Consider the following 20,376-nt stretch of genomic DNA (forward strand, 5'->3'; position numbering starts at 1 on the left):
ATTCCCACTGGCTATCGCCTGTTGGGAGTTAATCGTGCCAACTCCAAATCTGGAGGAGGCCTTGCTGTTATTGCTAAGTCCCACTTTATTATTAACATAAATAAAATACCCAACCTGGGGCTCATTGAAGCTATGTATTTCACAATAATGGACTCCGCCTCTATAATCTTTGCTGGCATCCTGGTTTATAACCCTCCCTCCGCTTCTGCCGCATCCCTCAGCACCCTGCTACACTCAATTGCAGATTTTTCCCTTAAACACTCGTATTTTACAGTGTTGGGAGACTTCAATCTCCACGTTGACAATCCTGCCTGCACCCAAGCCTCATCGCTGCTCGAAACTTTACAGGGCTTGACCCTGTCTCAGCTTATAGAGGGTCCGACCCATAAAGCAGGTCATACACTTGATCTTATTTTTTCGAACCACCCTGGCATCTCCTCTCTCCCCTCCGTACCCCGACCACTTACTCCTCCCTTTTGAATTCAACTTCCCCTCCCTGCCCCCCCCCCCCTACTCCATGAATAGAGAAATAGGACGCAAATGGTCCAAAGTTACCAGTGAGGCCATTAAGACCTGTTTGGACTATCATTTTAATCCATTGGAAGACCTGGACAAGGAAACAGCGAGATTTAACTCTGCCCTCTCTTCTGCATTAGACAGTATCTCCCCCCTGGTCCCTATGACTTCCTTCAGATCTCGCCCATCTGCCCCCTGGTTCTCCTCCACACTGAGAGAGGAAAAGAGCAGATGCAAACAGTTGGAACGAAAATGGCGCAAGTCCTACGACCCTATCAGCAAATCAGCTTCTAAAACGGCATTAAATAAATTTCAAAAACTTAAGAGGTCCACAATGAGAGCTTACTTTTCTAAAATTATCCAACAGGCGGAGAATTCCTCAAAAACCCTCTTCACTATCGTTAAGGATTTTGTGAATCCGCCTGCCTTGAAAGCCCAATCTTCTCCCACACAGGGTCTCTGCAACGGATTATCTGATTTTTTTCCAGGAAAAAATCATCAAACTTTCAGCTTCCTTTGAGCCCGTACCTTCCAGCCCCCAGCTGGGTCCATCAGACACCCAGCTCTGCTCTTTTAATTCCTTTGCTGAGCTGACCTCAGATTCAACCCTGTCACTTTTAAACCTGGTGAAGACAGGATCTCCTTTGGACCCAGTTCCGGCGAAAGTGATGGTCAATCTAGCCCCTGTTTTAATCAACCCTCTCCTCGCTATATGGAACTCTTCTTTGAATCATGGCCATTTCCCTTCAGTTTGGAAACAAGCCAGGCTGCTCCCTATTCTAAAGAAACCAGATGCAGATCCTTCCCAATTTAGCAATTACCGTCCTATCTCCCTTCTACCTAAACCTGCTAAAATTCTGGAGAAAGTGGTCCAGAAACAACTGGCCCTTTATCTAGAAACTAACCAACTGCTGCATGATTCACAGTCCGGTTGTAGAACGGGATACAGTACTGAGACTGCTTTGCTAGAGGTATCGGAGACGATTAGGGAATCGGTGGACAGAGGCGAGGAGGCCATGCTAGTCCTCCTGGACCTGTCCGCCGCATTCGATACCGTGTCTCATGATATTCTGGTGACTAGGTTGCAGCAGTTGGGGATCGGAGGCACAGCCCTGGCCTGGATCAAATCATTTCTCACAGGGAGATCTCAAAGGGTACTTCTCCGTCCTTTTGAGTCAGAAGACAAACCCCTTCTTTGCGGGGTGCCTCAGGGCTCTGCCTTGAGCCCTCTTTTGTTTAACGCGTATTTGGGCCCTCTTGCCAGGGTAGTCGAATCGTGGGGAGTCAGGGTGGTCTCTTATGCTGATGATACCCAGCTTATTTTTTCTTTCAGAGACCATTCTGACTCGCATTTTTCCAACTTTCGAAACTGCCTTGGCAACATCTGCACCTGGATGGCTTCCAATCATCTGGCCCTTAATACAGACAAAACCGAGGTGCTTTTCTTTAGTCAGAAACCAGCCCCCCCAGCCAACCTGTGGTGGCCTACGGTGCTGAACCCCCCCCCCCCCCAATCCAGTAGAGTCAGCCCGTAATCTCGGCTTCCTTTTCGATAACACCTTGTCCTGCAAAGCCCAGGTTAACAAAGTCACCGCAGCTTGCTTTGGCAAACTGCGCATGATTAGGAAGATCTTCCCTTACCTTCCCCAGACTTCCCGTAAAACCATTGTCCATGCTCTCATTACGGCACATTTGGACTACGCCAACAGCCTATATGCTGGAGCCCCCCTCTATCTCATTGACCGACTACAAATCGTTCAAAATGCGGCTGCCAGGCTTATTGGAAACATCCCTGCCCGCAACTCAGTCGAAGCTTATCGGAAAGATTTACACTGGCTCCCTATCGCTCGTAGAGTTCAGTTTAAAATCCTTACCCTTGCCTTTCGAGCCATTCACGGAACTGGCCCATCCTACTTGAGCCAAAGACTCAAACTATCGAAATCTGATAGAAACCTAAGGTCCAATAATCTACGTTTACTGGTTGTTCCCAGATTCAGGCTAGCCCGGAGCGGTGGCAGAACGTTCGGTGTGACGGTGGCTAAATTCTGGAACGACCTCCCTCTGGACCTTAGGTTTATCGAGTCTGAGCAGATCTTCAGACGCAAATTAAAAACTTGGCTGTTCACCCAACCCTGAGTAGGAGAGCTTCTGCTACACTGGGCTGGAGGGTAGGACCCGGGATGCCTCCTCTGGTGATATTCTTGCTCTCTCAGCGCCGGGACACCCCCGACGGGGGTAGCTGCGCGCTTTATAAGCTTCTTAAATAAATAAATAAATAAGTCGAGGACGTCGACCAGTTCCTGCTCTTAAGGCGGATTCCGCCACAGGTCTAGTTTCTTGTCAATGTTCTAAGAAGAAGCATGCAAAGTGAAAGAGGAACGCTACCCAGTTGGGAGAGCGCCAAGATACCAGTCGAACTCTGTTGATTGAGTAGCAGATTTAACAAATTGGCCTACAGCGCCACAAATTTCCCTGGCCATCGGCGACCCCTCAGCAGATCGAGGTCTTTAAGGGGGCCATGCTATATATTTTTGACACTTTTGAGGCTCCCTCTCGCACTCTTTTCAGGTCCCACAGATCAGCAGGGGCCTCCACTGGGGTTACTACTGGCGGGTTCACCCTCAGCGCTGTCTGAGCCATTTGAAACCCACCTTGGGTTCTGCTCTGATTCCAGTGCCTAGTTCCAAACTGTCTGAACCCAAACCGAATCTATCTCGATCCTAGCTGAGGTTGTGCTAGGACTTCACTCCAACGCACCCGCTTTCTGTATGTTCCTACTCTGACAAAATACTTCCTGTACCACAGAGGCTTCTTCAGAGGCTCCATCAAATCTTTGACTTTGATCATGACCAATGTGTGCCACCACATGACAATGGAGGCAATTTACCCTAACATTACTATGACAACAGTATACACCTGGATTTGCAGGCAGCCAGTGGGCTTGATACTTACCCTTGTTACCGTGTTTATTTTGCCCTTTAGACCCCCAACAGAGCAGTGTGTCTCACTGGACATAGTGATTAGATGTGCAGCTGAGGCCCTAGACCTGCAGCTGCATTCTATTGAAGTCATACAAATGTCCTTACTGATCTTTTGCACCCTGAGCTAGCCTCAAATGAGCCCTTGCTTCCATTTAATGAAGTCCTAACTGTCACCCTTATGGGCACTTGGGCTAAGCTTTGCTCTTACTGCCAGTGAATACGCAAGAGATTTGGGAGAGGATGTAGCCTTACGGCTAGAGCGGTCAACCTCTAAGCTGGGGAACCCGGTTCGAGTCTCTGCAACGACGCTCAACATCTGTGATTCTGAGCAAATCACATAATCTCCGCGTGACTGACAAAAATGAATGTGTCCATCTGTAATGAAACTGGTGCTCATGTAAAGCGCTCTGATACCCGGTCTAGTTCGCGCTAAATAAAACAAAAAAAAAAAAGAGGCCAGACTCTTCAGACCAGTGCCTGAAAACTCAAACTTGGTGGTCTAGGCTTCTACCAGCAAAGTAATTCCTAATGTGTTCCCCACAACTCCTCTAGACAGGCAGTTAAACAGGATGGAGGCTTTCTTTTGGGAAACAAATTCACTGTTTGGCTAGCTTAGCATTGAGGTTGGTCAGTGCTGTCTGCCTTTAGGTTATTGTACACATGCCTCCTGGGACATGGTCCGCAAGCTCTTGCTGGCGGTCCTGGAAGAGTTTTGGCCCTCATTGGCTCAAATCAATCTGGATGGTCCGAATGCACCCCACTAAGTAATTTGGACTCACATTGATACCTCTATTTATTGCTTAGGGTAATTAGTAGCACTAGTGCAGGCCTCCTTTATGGATATGCCTTTAGATGGGTCCTGCCTTTTTAGTGCGAAGGCTGAAGCTTTAAGGAAAGGTGATACACAGAACATTCCTTGGGCCTTTCCTCCCTTGCTAGCCCATTTCTCCATCAGTTACGCTCCTTCCAGAGTTGGCCAATTCACATCAGGCCCTTCCCAACCCCCCCCCCACTCCCCCGCAACAGCCAGCCCAGCCATTTTGTGGCTGGAAATGAAGCAAACATCATGCAGGTCAGCAGAGACCAAGCATTTTTGGCTTGAGATGCTCCCCTTCGCCATTACCAGTGCCCCTTGGGTGTTCATGAAAGTGATGGCGGTGGTCACGGCCGTCTTCAGAGGTTGGGGATAACAGTTTTCCCCTACCTCAACGACTGGCTGTTGAAAGCGAGCTTGCCGAAGTCAGCCGTAGACCACCTTCAGTAGAGGGGTTCTTGCTCAACAAGCCAAAGTCACAGAGGCATCATTTTGGAAGAACTCTTCTGGATACTGTGCAGTTCCTAGCCATTCCTCCCTCAAAATGAGTCCAGGACATTTGGCATATGCTAAGAGCAGCTTTGAGGATTCTTGTTCTGCTGGCTTCATGCATCCTGCTTTGCCACATTGCCAGGTGATGTATGCGGGCTCTTCAGTGGGATCTGAAATCACATTGGGCCAAGTACCAACGAAACCTGTTGGATGTCATTCAGGTTTTAGAGAACAGCGTTGGTTGCTTGACCTCAACTTGATCAGCAGCAGACTCCACTCCCCTACCCACTCAGAGATGTCAGATGCATTCTTTATCGGTTGGGGAGCTCATCTGGGAGAGTTGGAAATTTGAGGACACAACGCTGCTATCTGATCAAAACCTCAGTCCACATAAATCTGTGAAATAATTTTAAGAGGCCAAGCACCTCCTATTTGTTTGGCCTGTCCCATCTGAAGCACCTTTCGGTCCCACTGGCTCGGGATTGGATCCCCACTGGTAGGGTTCACCCTCATTACCAGTCTAGCTAAATGGATCTTGTATTGGATCCAGAGCGGAGTAGCCTGCGATACCGAGAGCTTCTTCGGTGCCCGCTGCAGTGCAGACTCCCCACAGCAGCACCATTTCCATTGTTATTCCTGACTTCAAATCTGATGCGAACTGGCGTCAAACTTTGCCGGATCTAGCTCTGAGATGGACCATTCGCTCTGGATCGGAGCCAGTGCCTTTTTTCTTTGGCAAACCTGGAGAGATAGATGAATGGTAGGGGTTTTAGGACCCTAATGGATACCAGTATCCCCTAGATGATACTGAGGACAACTGGTATGAGGAACTGACGGAGACCATGGGTTAGACACATCAGTGAACACTGGTTTGGTTTCTCTTGCTACCGTGGCTACAGATGAGAGCTTCATTCACTATGGTGGTGCGTAGGGAGACTGATGTCTTGGACCTTCAGCCACCCTTAGTGGCAGTCAAGATGAACCTGTTGACAGAGGTGCTTCAGTTGGGAATCTCCCCTTCCGAGCCCTAACTCCGTTTTTAAAAAAGCTGTTACCGACGTCCTACTGTGGGACTGGACCAAGCCCTGCACAGGGGCACTTGTGCGTAGGACAATTGCCCGCCACCATCGCCTTGCTCCTGGGGACCCCGGTTTACTTACCCAGAACCTCACTCCAGAGAGCTTGGCGGTTCATGCCTTCACCTCTACGGTCAAACCTGGATCGTTCCCTGCTGCTACACCAGATAGGAATCAAGGAGCCTGGATACTTTTGGCAAGAGTATGTTCTTTTTCGACAGTCTTGCACTGCAGTTGGTGAACACCTCATGCCTTTTGGGCCGATATTCCCATACGATCTGGGATTTGGTTGTGCAAGTGATTCTCATGGTCTCGTAGGAGGCCCAAGCCACACTCTCCCAAGCTAATGCAGGCAGGAGAAACTCAGCACAGTTCCCCATTCGATGTGTACTGGACAAGATCAACTTGCTGGGCAGAGCGATTTCATTGTCGGTGGCCCTTTGGCACTGCGCCTGGCTGAGAACCACTGGCTTTCAGGGGATGTCAAAACCTCACTTATAGACATGCCCTCTGATGGCTGTCGTCTTTTTGGAGAGAAGGAAGACTTAGCACTGTATCGCCTTAGACAGCAGAGCTACTACCAGACCCTTGGGCTTCCCAAGGGCCCCTCGTCAACCCCAGCCCACCTTCCATCCTTTTTGTGGCCAAGGAAGGCTTCCAGTCTCATTCATACTCCCAGCCACCCTGGCCAAGGACGCGTGTCCCATAGACCACGTGGGTCAGTTAGCAAGAGGTCAGGCCAGTCTACCACGCCCAGGCAGCCGCAGCCTCCAAACACCTTTAGTTTGCCCTCTGACCATTATGGGCATCCAGTGGGAGGGCAGGATACACCATCACCTGCACCACTAGAGGTCAGTAACATCAGACCGTGCAGAGGGGTTACTCCATCCCCTTTGTGACCACTCCTCCACCTATACCACCCGCATACGACCGGCGGATGGAGGACTATCTCTCCTCTTTCTGTCAGGAAGTGCTGGCTCTCTTGGCCAAGGGAGTCATTGAGAGGGTGACTGCATCAGAAGTAGGTCATGGTTGCTATTCCTGCTACTTTCTGCTGCCCAGAGAGGACGGAGGCCTTTGTCTGATCCTCGACCTGTGCATTCTCATACTCTGTCTGAAAGAGGAGAAATTCAAAATGTTCACGCTTGCCCAAGTTCTCTCTACCATGGATCCAGGGGACTTGATGGTAGCGTTGGACTTGCAGGACATATGTTTCCACATCCCCATCCTGCTTGCCCACAGACTTTACCTGGGGTTCATGGTGGAACAAGAGTGCTTTCACTTTTCCGTGAACCACTTCGATCTTATCAGTGCCCCTCGCATGTTCACCAAGGTGTTGGCTGCAGTTGTAGCCCACCTGAGGAGGTCGGGGGTTCCAGTCTTTCCTTGACATAACGATTGGCTGTTGAAGGTGGGCTTGCCACAGGGAGTCGTCTCCCATCTCCAGACTACAGTGAACCTCCTGCATTCGCTAGGGATTCACTATCAAAGTGCAGAAGTCACACGTGGCTCCCTCTCAGATGCTCCCTTTCATCTGAGCTGTTCTGGTCACAGTGTAGTTTTGGTACATCCTCCCAAGCTATGAGCCCAGGAAATTCAGGCTATGATACCGATATTTCAGCCACTATACTGAATTTTGGTGAGTGTGGCCCTGAGGTTAATGAGCCTCATGGCCTCCTGCATCCTGCTTATAACCCATGCCCGTTGGTATATGCAGGCCCTTTAGTGGGACCTTAAGTCCCAGTGGACACAGCAGCAGGGGAATCTCGCCAGTGTGTTTCAGATCTCGGAGGGAACTTCGAAAAATCTGCAGTGGTGGTTGACAAATTATGACTGAGTCACTGGCAGGCCTGTCTCTTTTTCCCAACCAAACTTACTGTTGTTACAGATGTGTCACTTCTGGTCTGGGGCGGCTGTCTGGGAGAGGTGGAGATCAGAGGACTCTAATCTCCGGCAGAGTCCGGGCTCCACTTCAACCTGTTAGAGCTTCGGGCGATTCGCTTGACATTGAAGACTTTTACTCCTTTGGTCAAAGGAAGGCGTTCAGACAACACCACTGCCATGTGATAGTACTGCAGCAAACAGGGCGGGATGGGGGGGAGATTTCGAGTGACGACCACGAGGGAATATTAAATGAATAATTTTCCCTCGTGGTTGTCTCTTGAAATACCCTGCCACCAGGCCCCACCGCTCTTGCCTGCAGCGGCCACGGCTAGATAAGAGGCTCTAAGTCTCTCTGGTCATGGCTGGAATGCCAGGGTATTTCCTTGGTGGTTCAACACCTGGCTGGCTCTTTCAACGCTACAGCAGTCAAACTCAGGTGTCTATGCCTAGCAGATCATGTATGGTGTCTCCATCCAGAGGTGGTGAAAGGTCTCTTTCAAGAGTGGGAGAGCCTTGGTTAGATTTGTTCACCACCGCCGAGAACACGCAATGTCAGCAGTTTTGCATGCTGGAGTTTCCAATGCTACTGTTGCTTGAATATGCTTTCCACTTCTACAACAAAGTAATTTTATGTCCACATTAGACTTAAAAGATGCATATTTTCACATTCCGGTTCATCCAGCTCATCGCAAATATCTCAGATTTGTGGTGATAGGCAAACACTATCAGTTAAACGTACTCCCATTCGTAGTAACTACTGCTCCCAGGGTGTTTACCAAGTGTCTAGCAGTAGTGACCGCTCATCTCAGAAGACCACAAATTCACGTTTTCCCGCATTTAGACGACTGGCTCATCAAAGCAAGCACATTTCAAAAGTGTCTAGAGCACACTCAAACCACGCTACACCCACTCCACCAATTGGGTTTCAAGGTCAAAATGCAAAAGACTCACCTACAGTCTTCACAGATACATTCTTATCTAGGATCCACTCTCAATACTCACTGCTCTAGCCTCTCTCAATGCAGCCAGAATTCGCAATATCCTACCTCTATTGCTACAATTCCAGGCCGACCAAACCGTACCAGCCAAGACTTTCATGCCACTACTAGGAATGATGGCGTCATGCATCGCAGTAGTGCCTCATACAAGAGTACACATGCGCCCTCTACAAGAATGTTTAGCACGTCGGTGGAATCAATCACGGGGTCAATTAAGAGATCTAGTGTTGGTAAACCGCCGCACCCGTCACTCTCTGCAGTGGTGGAACCCACAAAATTTATCAAAAGGGCGGTCCTTCGACTCTGTTCCACAAATTGTACTAACAGCAGAGGCATCTCTCACAGGTTGGGGTGCACATCTCCATTAAACAATCCAGGGTCTCTGGAGCAACAGGCACAAGCGTCTCCACATATACTATCTAGAGCTTCTAGCAGTATTTCTAGCGCTGAAAGCTTTCAGTCTCATCTCAAAGACAAAGTTGTCCTAGTCCGCTCAGACAATATAACAGCAATGTACAAAAGCAAGGGGGCACACACACTCTCCAACTGTCGCGCCTCTCCCAGACCATTTGGAACTGGACAATCCATCACAGGATTATAATCTTCGAGCAGAACACCTTCCAGGAGTGAACAATCAAATTGCCGACCTCCTCAGCAAAAAGAGGCAGCAAATACATGAGTGGGAACTTCATCCCCAAGTTCTCCTACCATACATTCAACAATGGGGATATCCGCAAATAGATCTGTTTGCCACAATAGACAATGCCCAAACTTCGCCTCCAGGTTCCCACACCCTCTTCAAAGGCAATGCCCTATCGATGAATTGGTCAGGGATATCTGCCTACGCTTTTCCTCCCCCCACTCCTTCCGTATCTGGTTTGCAAACTCAGGCAAACATCACTCGCACTAATTTAAGTAGCTTCCACATCGGCCCGTCAACCATGGTACACCACCCTGTTAGAGCTATCAGTAGTTCCACATCAAAAACTACATCTCACCTCCAGTCTTCTCACTCAGAACAATGGAGAAATCAAGCATCCAAACCCAAGGAGCTAAACTTAGCGTTTTGTCTCATGAAGTTATAGAGTTTGGATATTTAAATTTGCGACCAAACTATATGACTATTCTAAAAGAAGCAAGAAAGCTTACTACCAGAGGTTGTTATGCAGCAAAGTGGAAACTATGTGTTGTCTACTGTAACAACAACAAATTTATTCCTCTAGATGTTTCTGTTCAAAACAATATCTGCTACCTTTTGCACCTACAGCAATCTGGACTAGCTTACACATCTATTCAATTGCACCTTGCAGCAGTAGCTGTGTATTTGCAGAACAGACAGCATTTATCTTCATTCAAAGTTCCTATCATTAAAGCCTTTATGGAGGGCTTAAAGAGAGTAATACCATCAAGAATCCCTCCAGCCCCATTGTGGAATCTTAACATTGTACTTACAAGACTTATGAGTCCACCCTTTGAACTATTACATAATTGTCCTTTAAAGTTCCATTCATGGAAGGTTGTTTTCCTCATTGCAATTACTTCATTAAGGAGAGTTGTTGAGCTACAGGCATTAACCTTAGCAGAACCCTTCTTTCAGCTTCATAAAGATAGGGTAGTTCTTCGCACCGATCCAAAATCCCTCGCTAAAGTAGTTTCTGCTTTCCACCTTAACCAATTAGTTGAGTTATCTGTGTTCTTCCTTCAACCTAATTCTGTAGCAGAACGAGCTCCTCACACACTTGATGTCAGAAGAGCGTTATTGTATTATATATAAAGGACAAAAGATTTTCGTAAAACACAGCAACAGTTGGTTGCGTTTGCTCCACCACCCAAAGGCAATTTTATCTCAATCTGTCATTTTAAGATGGATTGTTCAATGCATTCAAACTTGCTATGCTAAAATAACTTTATCCATACCCCCTGGAGCGCATTCCACTCGCAAAATAGGGCCTTCTATGACCTTTTTAAGTAACATTCCTATAGCTGACCTCTGTAAAGCAGCAACCTGGTCTACACCACACACAATTACCAAATACTATTGTGTGGATGTGTTAGCATGCCAATGTAGGGCAAGCAGAGCTAAAGACACTTTTTCAAACAACTGCAACATCTAGTGGTTAGTCAACGCTTTGGGGGAATACCACTATATAGTCTATGCAAAGCATGTGTTTCTACAGCACACATGCCTCAAACAGATTGTTTCCTTCCCAATAAGCATCTGTTCATGGCATGCAGAGCTGTAGATTCACATGCGCTCTCCCACCTCCCCGGACACCTGTAGTTGTTGCAGTTCTCATTATTTACATTACATCAGCATGGACATCTCTGTACTACACTCACTCCTTTCTCACCCTCTTGCGGGAAAACATTTTTACTAATGGAGTCAATGCCCATGCACATTATCACCGAAAGGAGGAGTCCTCTTACCTCGTGACTGGAAAGACTTCTTCGAAGAAAAATAACTTGCAAACATCCGGACCCAACACTAGATGGCAGGAGTATAGAAAGCATGTGAATCTACAGCTCTACATGCCAAGAACAGATGCTTACTGGGCAAGTAACATAATCCTTGCTGCTGCTGGTCCACGAACATATTCGCAGTTGATAACTTCTCCATGATTTGTGCCTCACAATTAATTTCCAGAAGTCTCCCTCACTCTCACACATAGGCTGACTCTTATTGCAGCAGTGCTCAACTCACTCCTATAATAGCTTCAGTTCTCAGAGAACATCCAAGGACATTCAGGTAATGATTCTGATGGGTCTGATTTAAATCCCAATCCTGCAGTTTTTCGCACCTAATGAGCCTGATGGCATTGTGCCTCCATTTGGTGCCTAATACTAGGTGACAGATGGTAGTCCCCCAGGAGTGTCCAGGGAGGCACGGACTTCAACACCAAGAAAGTCTCTCGGCTCAGGTGTGGAGCTTCAGTTTCCGCATCAGAATCTGCACTGGTGGATGGACCCCTCCAAACGTCTGAAACACCATTCAGCCTTCAACAGGCAAGGTCTTCTGTGGTCACGGATGCCTCCTTGCTGGGTTTCTTTGCCTGTCTGGGCGACCTCACTTGTGCAGGTCTCTGATCTGTCTGAGCAGCACCTGCACATAAATGTGTTTGAGCTGCTTGTGGTCTGTCTTTTCCTGAAGGCCTTTTTCCCTTCCATATCGAGCAACAATATCCACATTCTGTCGACACAACACCTCTTCTGTGGTTTATATAAACCTGCAGGGTAGCATGGGGTTTAAGCACCCAATGTGGGGGGTGATTCACCTTTAGACACGGCCACAGCAACATGCAGTCATCCCTGTAATGGCCCACGTCACTCACTGCTTCAGTGTGAGAGTGGATGCTCTAATTCAGTGTTTTTTTGGGGGGAGGACCATGAGTGGGAGCTGCATCAAAGGCTAGGGGTTTCCCCCTTCATGGATCTCTTAGCTAAAGCCCAGGACAGAAAGTGTACTGAATTTTGTGCCATAACCTTTCTGCTGGATGCTTCCCAGGAATGCCTTCACGTTAAGCTGGTCTGGTCCTGCTGTACTTTTTTGCAGTTTCCACTTCTGACTAAAGTAATGCTGAAACTGCTAAAACTGCTGAAGGATTAGGTGCAGTTGATTCTGATCGCTTCTGACTTGGCAAAGAGGATCTGGTACATCAGTCTGCTGGCACTTATCATTCTGCCACCTCATTGTAGCCTGCTCAGAGCAGACCTGATCTCGCAACAAGATAGGTGCTCCACCCAATCCCAGGTGATGTAGTTGCACACATGGAGATTGAACGATGCCAGCTAGAACTCTTGTCTTCCTGATGAGGTTGCAGACATCTTCATGTCTAGGAATCCTGCCATTAAATATATCTACACTGTGGCCACTAGAACAAGTTTTTTTCCATGGTGTGAGCCTGAAGGCATGAATCCTTTATTTCACACCTGTCTGATCTCTAGAGGTTTGCATTTTCACTTGAACACTAGTGTCTGGCAGTGGCTATTCCTGCCAGCTTTGTCTGCATTTGTGTCTCCCTTAACAACCTTCCCTGTTAAAATTGCCACAAGTGCTGCTTTTTCCGAAAGGTTTGATGTACTTGTTTCCTCCACACCCATTTATTGTGCAGCCGAAAGATTTGACCCTAATTTTGACTTTCTTGATGATACCCCTATTCAAGTCAATGTACAGTGGCCCTGTTTGACTTTTTACTCTAAAAACATTTCTATTGGGTGGCGGTTACTTCTGCTCGTAAGGTTCAGGTCCTTTCTGTTCATCTACCCTTCAGTGTCCTACCCGGATAAGTTGGTTTCTTCGTACCTACCCATCCTTCTTACCCAAGGTGATGCCTGCATTTCGTATGTGCCAGTCAATTATTCCTCCTGTCCGGTTTGCCATCTTTCCTGCCACGATGGTTCAGTTATGAAAGTTGAATTGTAATTGTATATTTCTTTGTAATTCTTTCATATTTAACTCGCTCAGGAGGTTTTTCTGAGCTTTGCTTTTTAATTGAGATAGGTTAACTTTAATAGCAACTTTAAGTGTCAGAAGCCAAACTATAATTAAACCATTCCTACAAGATGACTGATTTATGCCTGAGACCCTGGCTAGCTTTTCTTCAGTCAAGGGTATGTGGGACTGAGCTCATGAGAGGTTCAGACAAGAGCGACTAATGCTTTGTGGGGCAACTGCATGTAGGATCACGCAAGTGACTGAGCCAAGCCAACAAAGCTGCAGGCACGGGCAGTCCTCAATTAGGGATGAACCAGTGTGGGACAGAGTAGTAAGCATGTTCTGTGACAGGAAGCAGTGGTGATGAATCAAAGGAGGGCAGTAGTCCAGAGGTATTTGCCTAATTAGCCTGGATTAGCTAGCAGAAATAAGGGAAGTGTTAGACTTGGCATCTTTTGGCGTGTTTCCCCTGAGTTTTTGCTTTCTGACCTCCCGGTTTTGACTCAGTTTTTGCTGGTGTAATGATTCTGCGCACTTTCCTCACTGCTGTTCAGTGGTAAAGTGCAAGTGCTCCTCTTGTAAAATGTGTTATGGATTGGTGTTTCCATGATTGGCCTATTTGATTTATGTGTCAGCCCCTAGTAAAGTGCACTGCGAGTGCCAGGGCCTATAAATCAAATGCTGTTGGTGGGCTGCAGCACTGGATTGTGCCACCCACTCAACCAGCCCGTAAAGTGTAACGCTGGCCTGCCATTGCAGAGCCTGTGCGCAGCCTGGGGCTGCCATGTCGACTTGGCACACACCTGCCAGTCCCCAAACCTTCCTTTTCCTACATGTTAGTCACCCCTAAGGTAGGCCCAAGGTACCCCTGTGGGCAGGGTGCATTGTATGTGAAATGTAGGACATGCCCTGGTGTGTGTGACATGTCCTGATAGTGAATTACAGCCTACTTGGTTTTTCACTATTGCAGGGCTACCTGTGCCCCATAGGCCAGAATGGGCAGTTTGTTTATAACATCCTATAATCCTAACTGACCCAGGGAACATGGTAGAAATTCGAGTTTAGTTTGCCTGAACTCAGAATGATAAAATACATATTTTAGTGAAGTTGGTTTTAACATTGTGTGTTTAAAAATACCACTTTTAGAAAGTAGGTATTTTCTTGCCTAACCATCCAGCCTGCCTCTGTTAGGTTGTGTATTGTCTGTCTGGTTTGTGAGTGACAGGGGCTGGGGGAGACTCCAGGAGACAGGGTAAGTCAGCACCGGGCTGAATAGACCTATCTGCATGTAGATGGGTGGGAGGTGTAGCACCTGGGCCTGAATAGGGCTGCGCCTGCCTTCCACAATGCTGGCTCCACCTCCTGTGGTGTGTCTGAGGACCCTGGCCCACACTGACAAAGGAAGAAGGTGCACACTGGCAGAATGCACCCAGAACTGGTTTGAACTAGGTACAGGACCCTCTGCCTGCAGCGGTCAAAGGATTTGCTAGTATAAATATTGGGGCTCAGACCCCAAGATTTCAGTACTCTTTTGGATCAAGAAAACTGCCAAGAAGAAGAGCTGGAGAAGCTGTGAGGAGGAACTACCACTTTGCTGTGTGCTTTGCTGTGTTGGCCTGCAGTGGCTGCTTCTGTCTTGGGCAGTGAAAGGACTGGACTGAACTTTCTGCAATCCACTTTTGTGAGTTTCTCCAAGGGCTTGAGGTTGAGCTTGCCCCCTGTTTAAGAAGTCTCAGAATAGCAAAGACTTCAAGCTTGACGCCGACTCCGTGTCCGGAAGGCACCGCAGAAGTGCAACGCCGCACTGCGACCCTGGTCTCACCGACGACGCCTGCTGACGCCACCACCATGACCTGTGGGCACCGCTCTCCGCACCAACTTGCTTCACGACGACACCTTGGTATCCCCGACGATGTCGCTCCATGCTGGACTCTACGCCGCTGCTTGCACCATGGTTCGAGGGCACCGCTCGTAAAGTTACTCGACGCACCACCCTCATCCCGCACCGCAGCTTTGGCCTACCAACGTCGGTGCCATCGACTCCAGTTCGTCAGCCGACGACAGCGCTTCAGCAACGACGACGCCGCTGCTTGCACCGTGACCTGCCAGCACCACGAGGAGCACCGCCTTCATCTCACACCGCAACCCTGGTCTCACCGATGACGCCATCTGACGCCGCCACAGAGCCACTGCTCGCACCGTGACCTGAGGGCACCGCACCGCTGCACTTCGCACCGCAGCACCAGACGCCGGTCTACGCCAACGCTCCTGACTTCAACAAAGAGGAGTTCGATCTGCAACGCGTGTGACTTAGAGGGCCCCGACGACTCCTGCACCGACCTCCGGAACCAACGCCGTGTTCAGAATCTCAACGAGTGGTCATCGACGCCCTGCATTTCTGAAAGGTACTGTTTGCGGGTCTTCCCCACGCCGTAGCTGGCCCGCGACGCCGCGGTCAGCCAGAACTGTTTGGATTTGTTTGCTCACGACGTCGTGATAGCCCCAATTTTTTGTTTTGCTTATAAAGTGGGGAAGAAACCGACAGGAGCTATGCTACAAGTGTATCAAGCAAAAAGTTTGGTCATAGCAACTTAAGGTAGTGAGATCTGGGGATACGCGGTTACAGAACCCCTCCAGGTAGTGGAAAATGGGTTTCTAAAACAATTATTATGTGTCCCGCAAGGAACTTCGAATCTAGCGGTACACGAGGAACCTGGGGGCTTCGTATTCCCTGGTTTAAATATATTAAAAGAGGGTTTGAATGGATCGGGCGGGGTGTTTTATTCTCCAATCCAGATTTTATTGTAAGAAAGGATGTGGAATTAAATAAGATAGCTTTTCTGAGCCGAAGGCGTGCAGACCGGGAAGCAGAAGAGATACGTAAACCTAGTGTCCGCTCATACCTATTGCTTAAATCAACGCCACTGTCGGAACCATATCTTATGGGGTCTTTGACAACACACGAAAAATTTATTTTAACCAAGTTTCGGATGAATCTCTTCCATCTTCTGTTAGCTAGACCCAAGGGGGCTACCAGAGGCCAAGTGCTAGCTTCCTGTGGCTGCGACGGAAAGTCTCCTCAGGATTTGCTGCACTTTGTGTTCTTCTGTAAACTGTATGAAGTCCCCAGGAGGCATTTTCTAGTTCCTAGTTTTAAAAAAACGAATTTTAATCAAGTAAGACCAGCCCTCGTGTATCTTCAACTGCTGAAGGATGATTGTATCATTTTTATAGTAGGGTTTTTTAAAGCATCTATGAAATCTAGGCACTGTATGGACTTGTAACGTCTGCTTATTTAGACATGTTTTTAGATTGTGTGGTAACGGAGTTTGTGTTTTCTTTTAATATCCTGTCAATAACTTACTGTTTTATGTATAGTATCTGTGTAACATTTATGGTTTTACAAACAAAACCGAATAAAGTTTATTGACTGACTGATAGCTCCGGACGGAGCTATCGACATCAAGGAACTGTTTTACAAGGTTATATTGATAACTGAAGATTTTTAAGTACTGTATTGTGGATTTTTATCGTCTTTGGTCTTGTCTTAAGTATATAAAAATATTGGATATTTTTCTAAACTGGTTTGGTGTCCGTTTGTAGTGCTTACACTGTATTAATTTTGGTTATGTGCAAATGCTTTACACACTGCCTCTAAGATAAGCCTGATTGCTCGTGCCAAGCTACCAAAGGGGAGAGCAGGGGTTATTTTAGGAGTGTAACTCCCTTACCCTGACTAGGAAGAAGGGTCCCTACTTGGACAAAGGTGCAAGTCCTTGCCAACTAGAGAGCCCCATTTCTAACAGGAAGCATAATACCTTTGGATTTACCAGAGAACAAAAGGTAGAAACAAGAATTGGAAGCAATGAAAGTTGACTGTTTAGTCTTATTCTACAAAATCCATTATCCAAAAATGAATTATTGGCTCTAAATAGTGATCGTGGTATTCCATGACCTCAGAGCATTTGTCAGCGTCTGACTTTATACATCCTTCAGCCTTTGTTTGTTTTAACGGGGTTTAAGACATCATTATCATGACTTGTAGCCTACTTTCACACGTGATCGAACAAGTACGATACTTAATTTATGTGAACTTATTCCTATGTTTCAGCTAAAAAGTTGCCTAAGACCGAACCACAGACTACTGGAGCAAGTGCCACACGAGGTCGAGGAGTAGACCTGACGGAACCGACACAAACTCCCAAGACTCAGTGTTGTAGTACCTAAACCTGCGGATGGCTTCGAACCGTGGCGTGAAAATTCTTCTGCTTCCGAATTGCTCTTAACATTGGAAATGAAGTGTTTAACCTGGCCCATTATAACTTCCAAAACTATTGAGAGACTTCTGGTGTTACTCGCATAACCAAATTATTTTAGGTGTTATGAACGTCATTTTTTTAATAACATGCATGTATAACAACCTGGCTGAAGTATCTCATCAGTCTACACAACATGGACATTTGAAAGAATTGTCTTGTTCGGAAGATTTTAAAATTGTAACGCTTATCTCTTGACATTTAGGGGTATGTAGCGGTTATTTTGTAGACCTTTGGGGAGTCTATTTTGCACATTGGCGCTTTCATTACCACTGTAGTAACGAGTTAGGAATTAACCCAAGCCAGTTACCTCCAAGTGTGCTTATTTTAACAATTCTTTCCAAAATCCCTTGTTGGCGTACAATGTTTTCCTGGAAATTTCTTCATCTTAATGTAGGTGAAATGTACATTCCACATTTTAATAATTTTTCAACGACGAAAGTGCACAAAGCATTTGTGGAAAACAAAAGAACATTTAATCCGTATGCTTTTCAGAAAAATATATTCTTTAGTTACTATGCTTGGTAAGAACTATTCTGGTTAAATGGGATTTCGAACAGACCTCATCCTCAACTGTAATCTTGTCACTGAAGTAGAAGCAAATAAATTGATATGTTCAGCAGTCTTTTCTTCGCACTCCGAGGTCCAGTAGCAGGACAGCACTTTTTTGTGTTTTGTTTTCAGTCATGGCCATTGCTCAGGCTTTCTTATGTAGTTCTTTTTTAGGTGAGACCCATTGATTCCTCCACCCTTGGACAGAAAAGTTCTCATCATAAGCTAGTTTTGAGCAGCCATGTGCTTATCAACATTTATCTTGATCAGCGGAGAAGTGCTCTCCCGCCATGGTAGGTGCTCCAAAGTACACTTTTCAAAGAGCGATGTTACCTTAATATCTTTTAAAAACCTACCTTATTCTCCTGCTTGGTGCTTAAAAGGTTAGACCATTTTTTGTTCTAAATCATATCCCCATAATTTAAGAACAATTGAATGTTTGTAACCAATGTTGATATGTCCTGGCCTACTGCAACCAGGCTGGGGCAAGCACAACCTTCCCAGATCAAAGTATTCACCACCCTGATATTTCAATTTAATTATCAACGCTAAGAAAAGCCTAAATAAAAGAATAACAAATTAAATTTCTTATTTCTCCTTCAAATGCAAGCGTAAAACGCTGTAACATTGCAACATGTATGCACTTATGTGCTGCATCTAACAAACCTTTAGAAATATGAGGGGAGGGGGTACCGATTCTTTTTTTTTTTTTCTTTCTTCTTCAAGCACCTGCCTTTGATATTCAAAGAATGATTACTCAGTCATGCCTTGCAAGGTGTACAGGTAGCCAGTACCCCATACGTGGCACTGCAAAGCAGTTTGTGCTTTTATGGGGGAGCAGCCAAGTTCCTCTTTAGGGCGCTATCCCCTGCACTAACAATTATGTATACTCAAATCAATTATCTTGCATTTGGAATTTAAAACAATATTGTATATAGGGTACTATTTAGAAGTCTACATTTATGTTTAACATGTTCTGTATTATGATTAGTAAGAGATTTGCCTAAATGTGTACAGTTACTAAAAACACAAACAGGAAAAACCTAACGTTATTTTCATTTCCAGCCCCACCTGGGGGTCTTTCTCCAGGTTTATAACTGTAACATCATGATTTCTCATTAACACACTGCTCTGTGAATAATGAACTCTGCATTCTTTTCCTCTTAAAGTCTGTATTTTGGTCTGTCCAGATAATTGCACTAATTCTTTTTATTTTCATTATATGAAATTTGCCAAGTGTGTTGGAAAAGAGATGATTTAAGTCTATTTAAATACCGAACTGCTAGCAGAAACATAGCTGTGCAGATTGTACATTTGCAGTAATCGGGGCTTGACAAGGAAATAACAGCTCAGCAGTGTTTAGTTTTATATTGAGGTGCTCAGGTTTGAATAAAGTGGTATAAAATCAAAACGGGACCCTGTTGAGTCTTTTTTTGTGACTGGAGTTGCACGTTAGCAAAAATGGTAAAACTTGTGACACCTGGAGGATGGAATACATCAGTATGTACACTGTCTTTATGAATTTCTGTTTGCCCATCAGGAACGTATTTTCTAAACAATGGATATAGAATTTAATAAATAACTCCACACCATAGATTTTTGTAGTGCAAGTTAGGTGACCTTCCTGGGGTGCATCATTTTCTATACAGGTTTACAGTTTATCACTAAACAGTACTCAAGAGTCTGAAAAGAAGACAAGGAGAATTCCTGATGGGGAATTCGAACTGCAGATTCCTCACCATATGAATAACCCCAGGCGTCCGATTTAATCCGGAAACTTTATCCAGTATATATATGTCGCATACTCACGCTGGTGCAGTTTCCTTTATTTTTTCTGTAACAACTGACGCAGATCTGGAGCTTCAGCTCTTCTTTTTTTTATTTTTTTTTTATTTTTTTACATTTTTAGCTGTCATTCAACAGTTTTGGCAATTTCTTGAAGTTTGTGCTCTTGGTGTGCAAAATATCACCTAAACCATAAGGGTATAAACCGTATTTGACACGTAACATACAATGTCTGCTTGTTGTGTCTCAATACTACATAAACAAATTAAGGGGAGTGTAGAGGTGCTGTAGAGCATGGGCTATCCCTCCTCTTACACAGAACTTTACTTAAGTTATAGAGCCCAACTTGATTGGATCAATCTAAGAACCTTCCTGTCGACCTAAAGAGCAAAAAAATATTTTGCTTTAAAGAACTCTTACCCACCAGGGGGACCCCTTGGTGGCATGCTTCATCATAGAATTCCTTCCTGTTCCGTTGCGGAACGGGCATTGCACAACCTGAGAGATGCACAGGAGCAATTTGTTGCAAA

The 20,376-nt window shown here is 46.1% G+C and overlaps 1 protein-coding gene across 1 annotated transcript in view; it reads left to right on the plus strand.

Annotated features, from left to right (window-relative positions):
- The window catches only part of RAB5A (RAB5A, member RAS oncogene family), a 105,371-nt gene extending 85,899 nt beyond the window's left edge, over positions 1-19,472 (plus strand). Inside the window, exon 6 of the mRNA XM_085630458.1 lies at positions 17,305-19,472. Coding sequence (XP_085486584.1) covers positions 17,305-17,420 — 116 coding nt within the window. The 3' untranslated portion in view covers positions 17,421-19,472. The remainder of the gene's footprint in view (positions 1-17,304) is intronic.
- The last annotated feature ends 904 nt before the right edge of the window (positions 19,473-20,376 follow it).

The sequence above is a fragment of the Triturus cristatus genome, chromosome 10, assembly GCF_964204655.1.
Source record: "Triturus cristatus chromosome 10, aTriCri1.1, whole genome shotgun sequence".
Taxonomy (NCBI): Eukaryota; Metazoa; Chordata; class Amphibia; order Caudata; family Salamandridae; genus Triturus; species Triturus cristatus.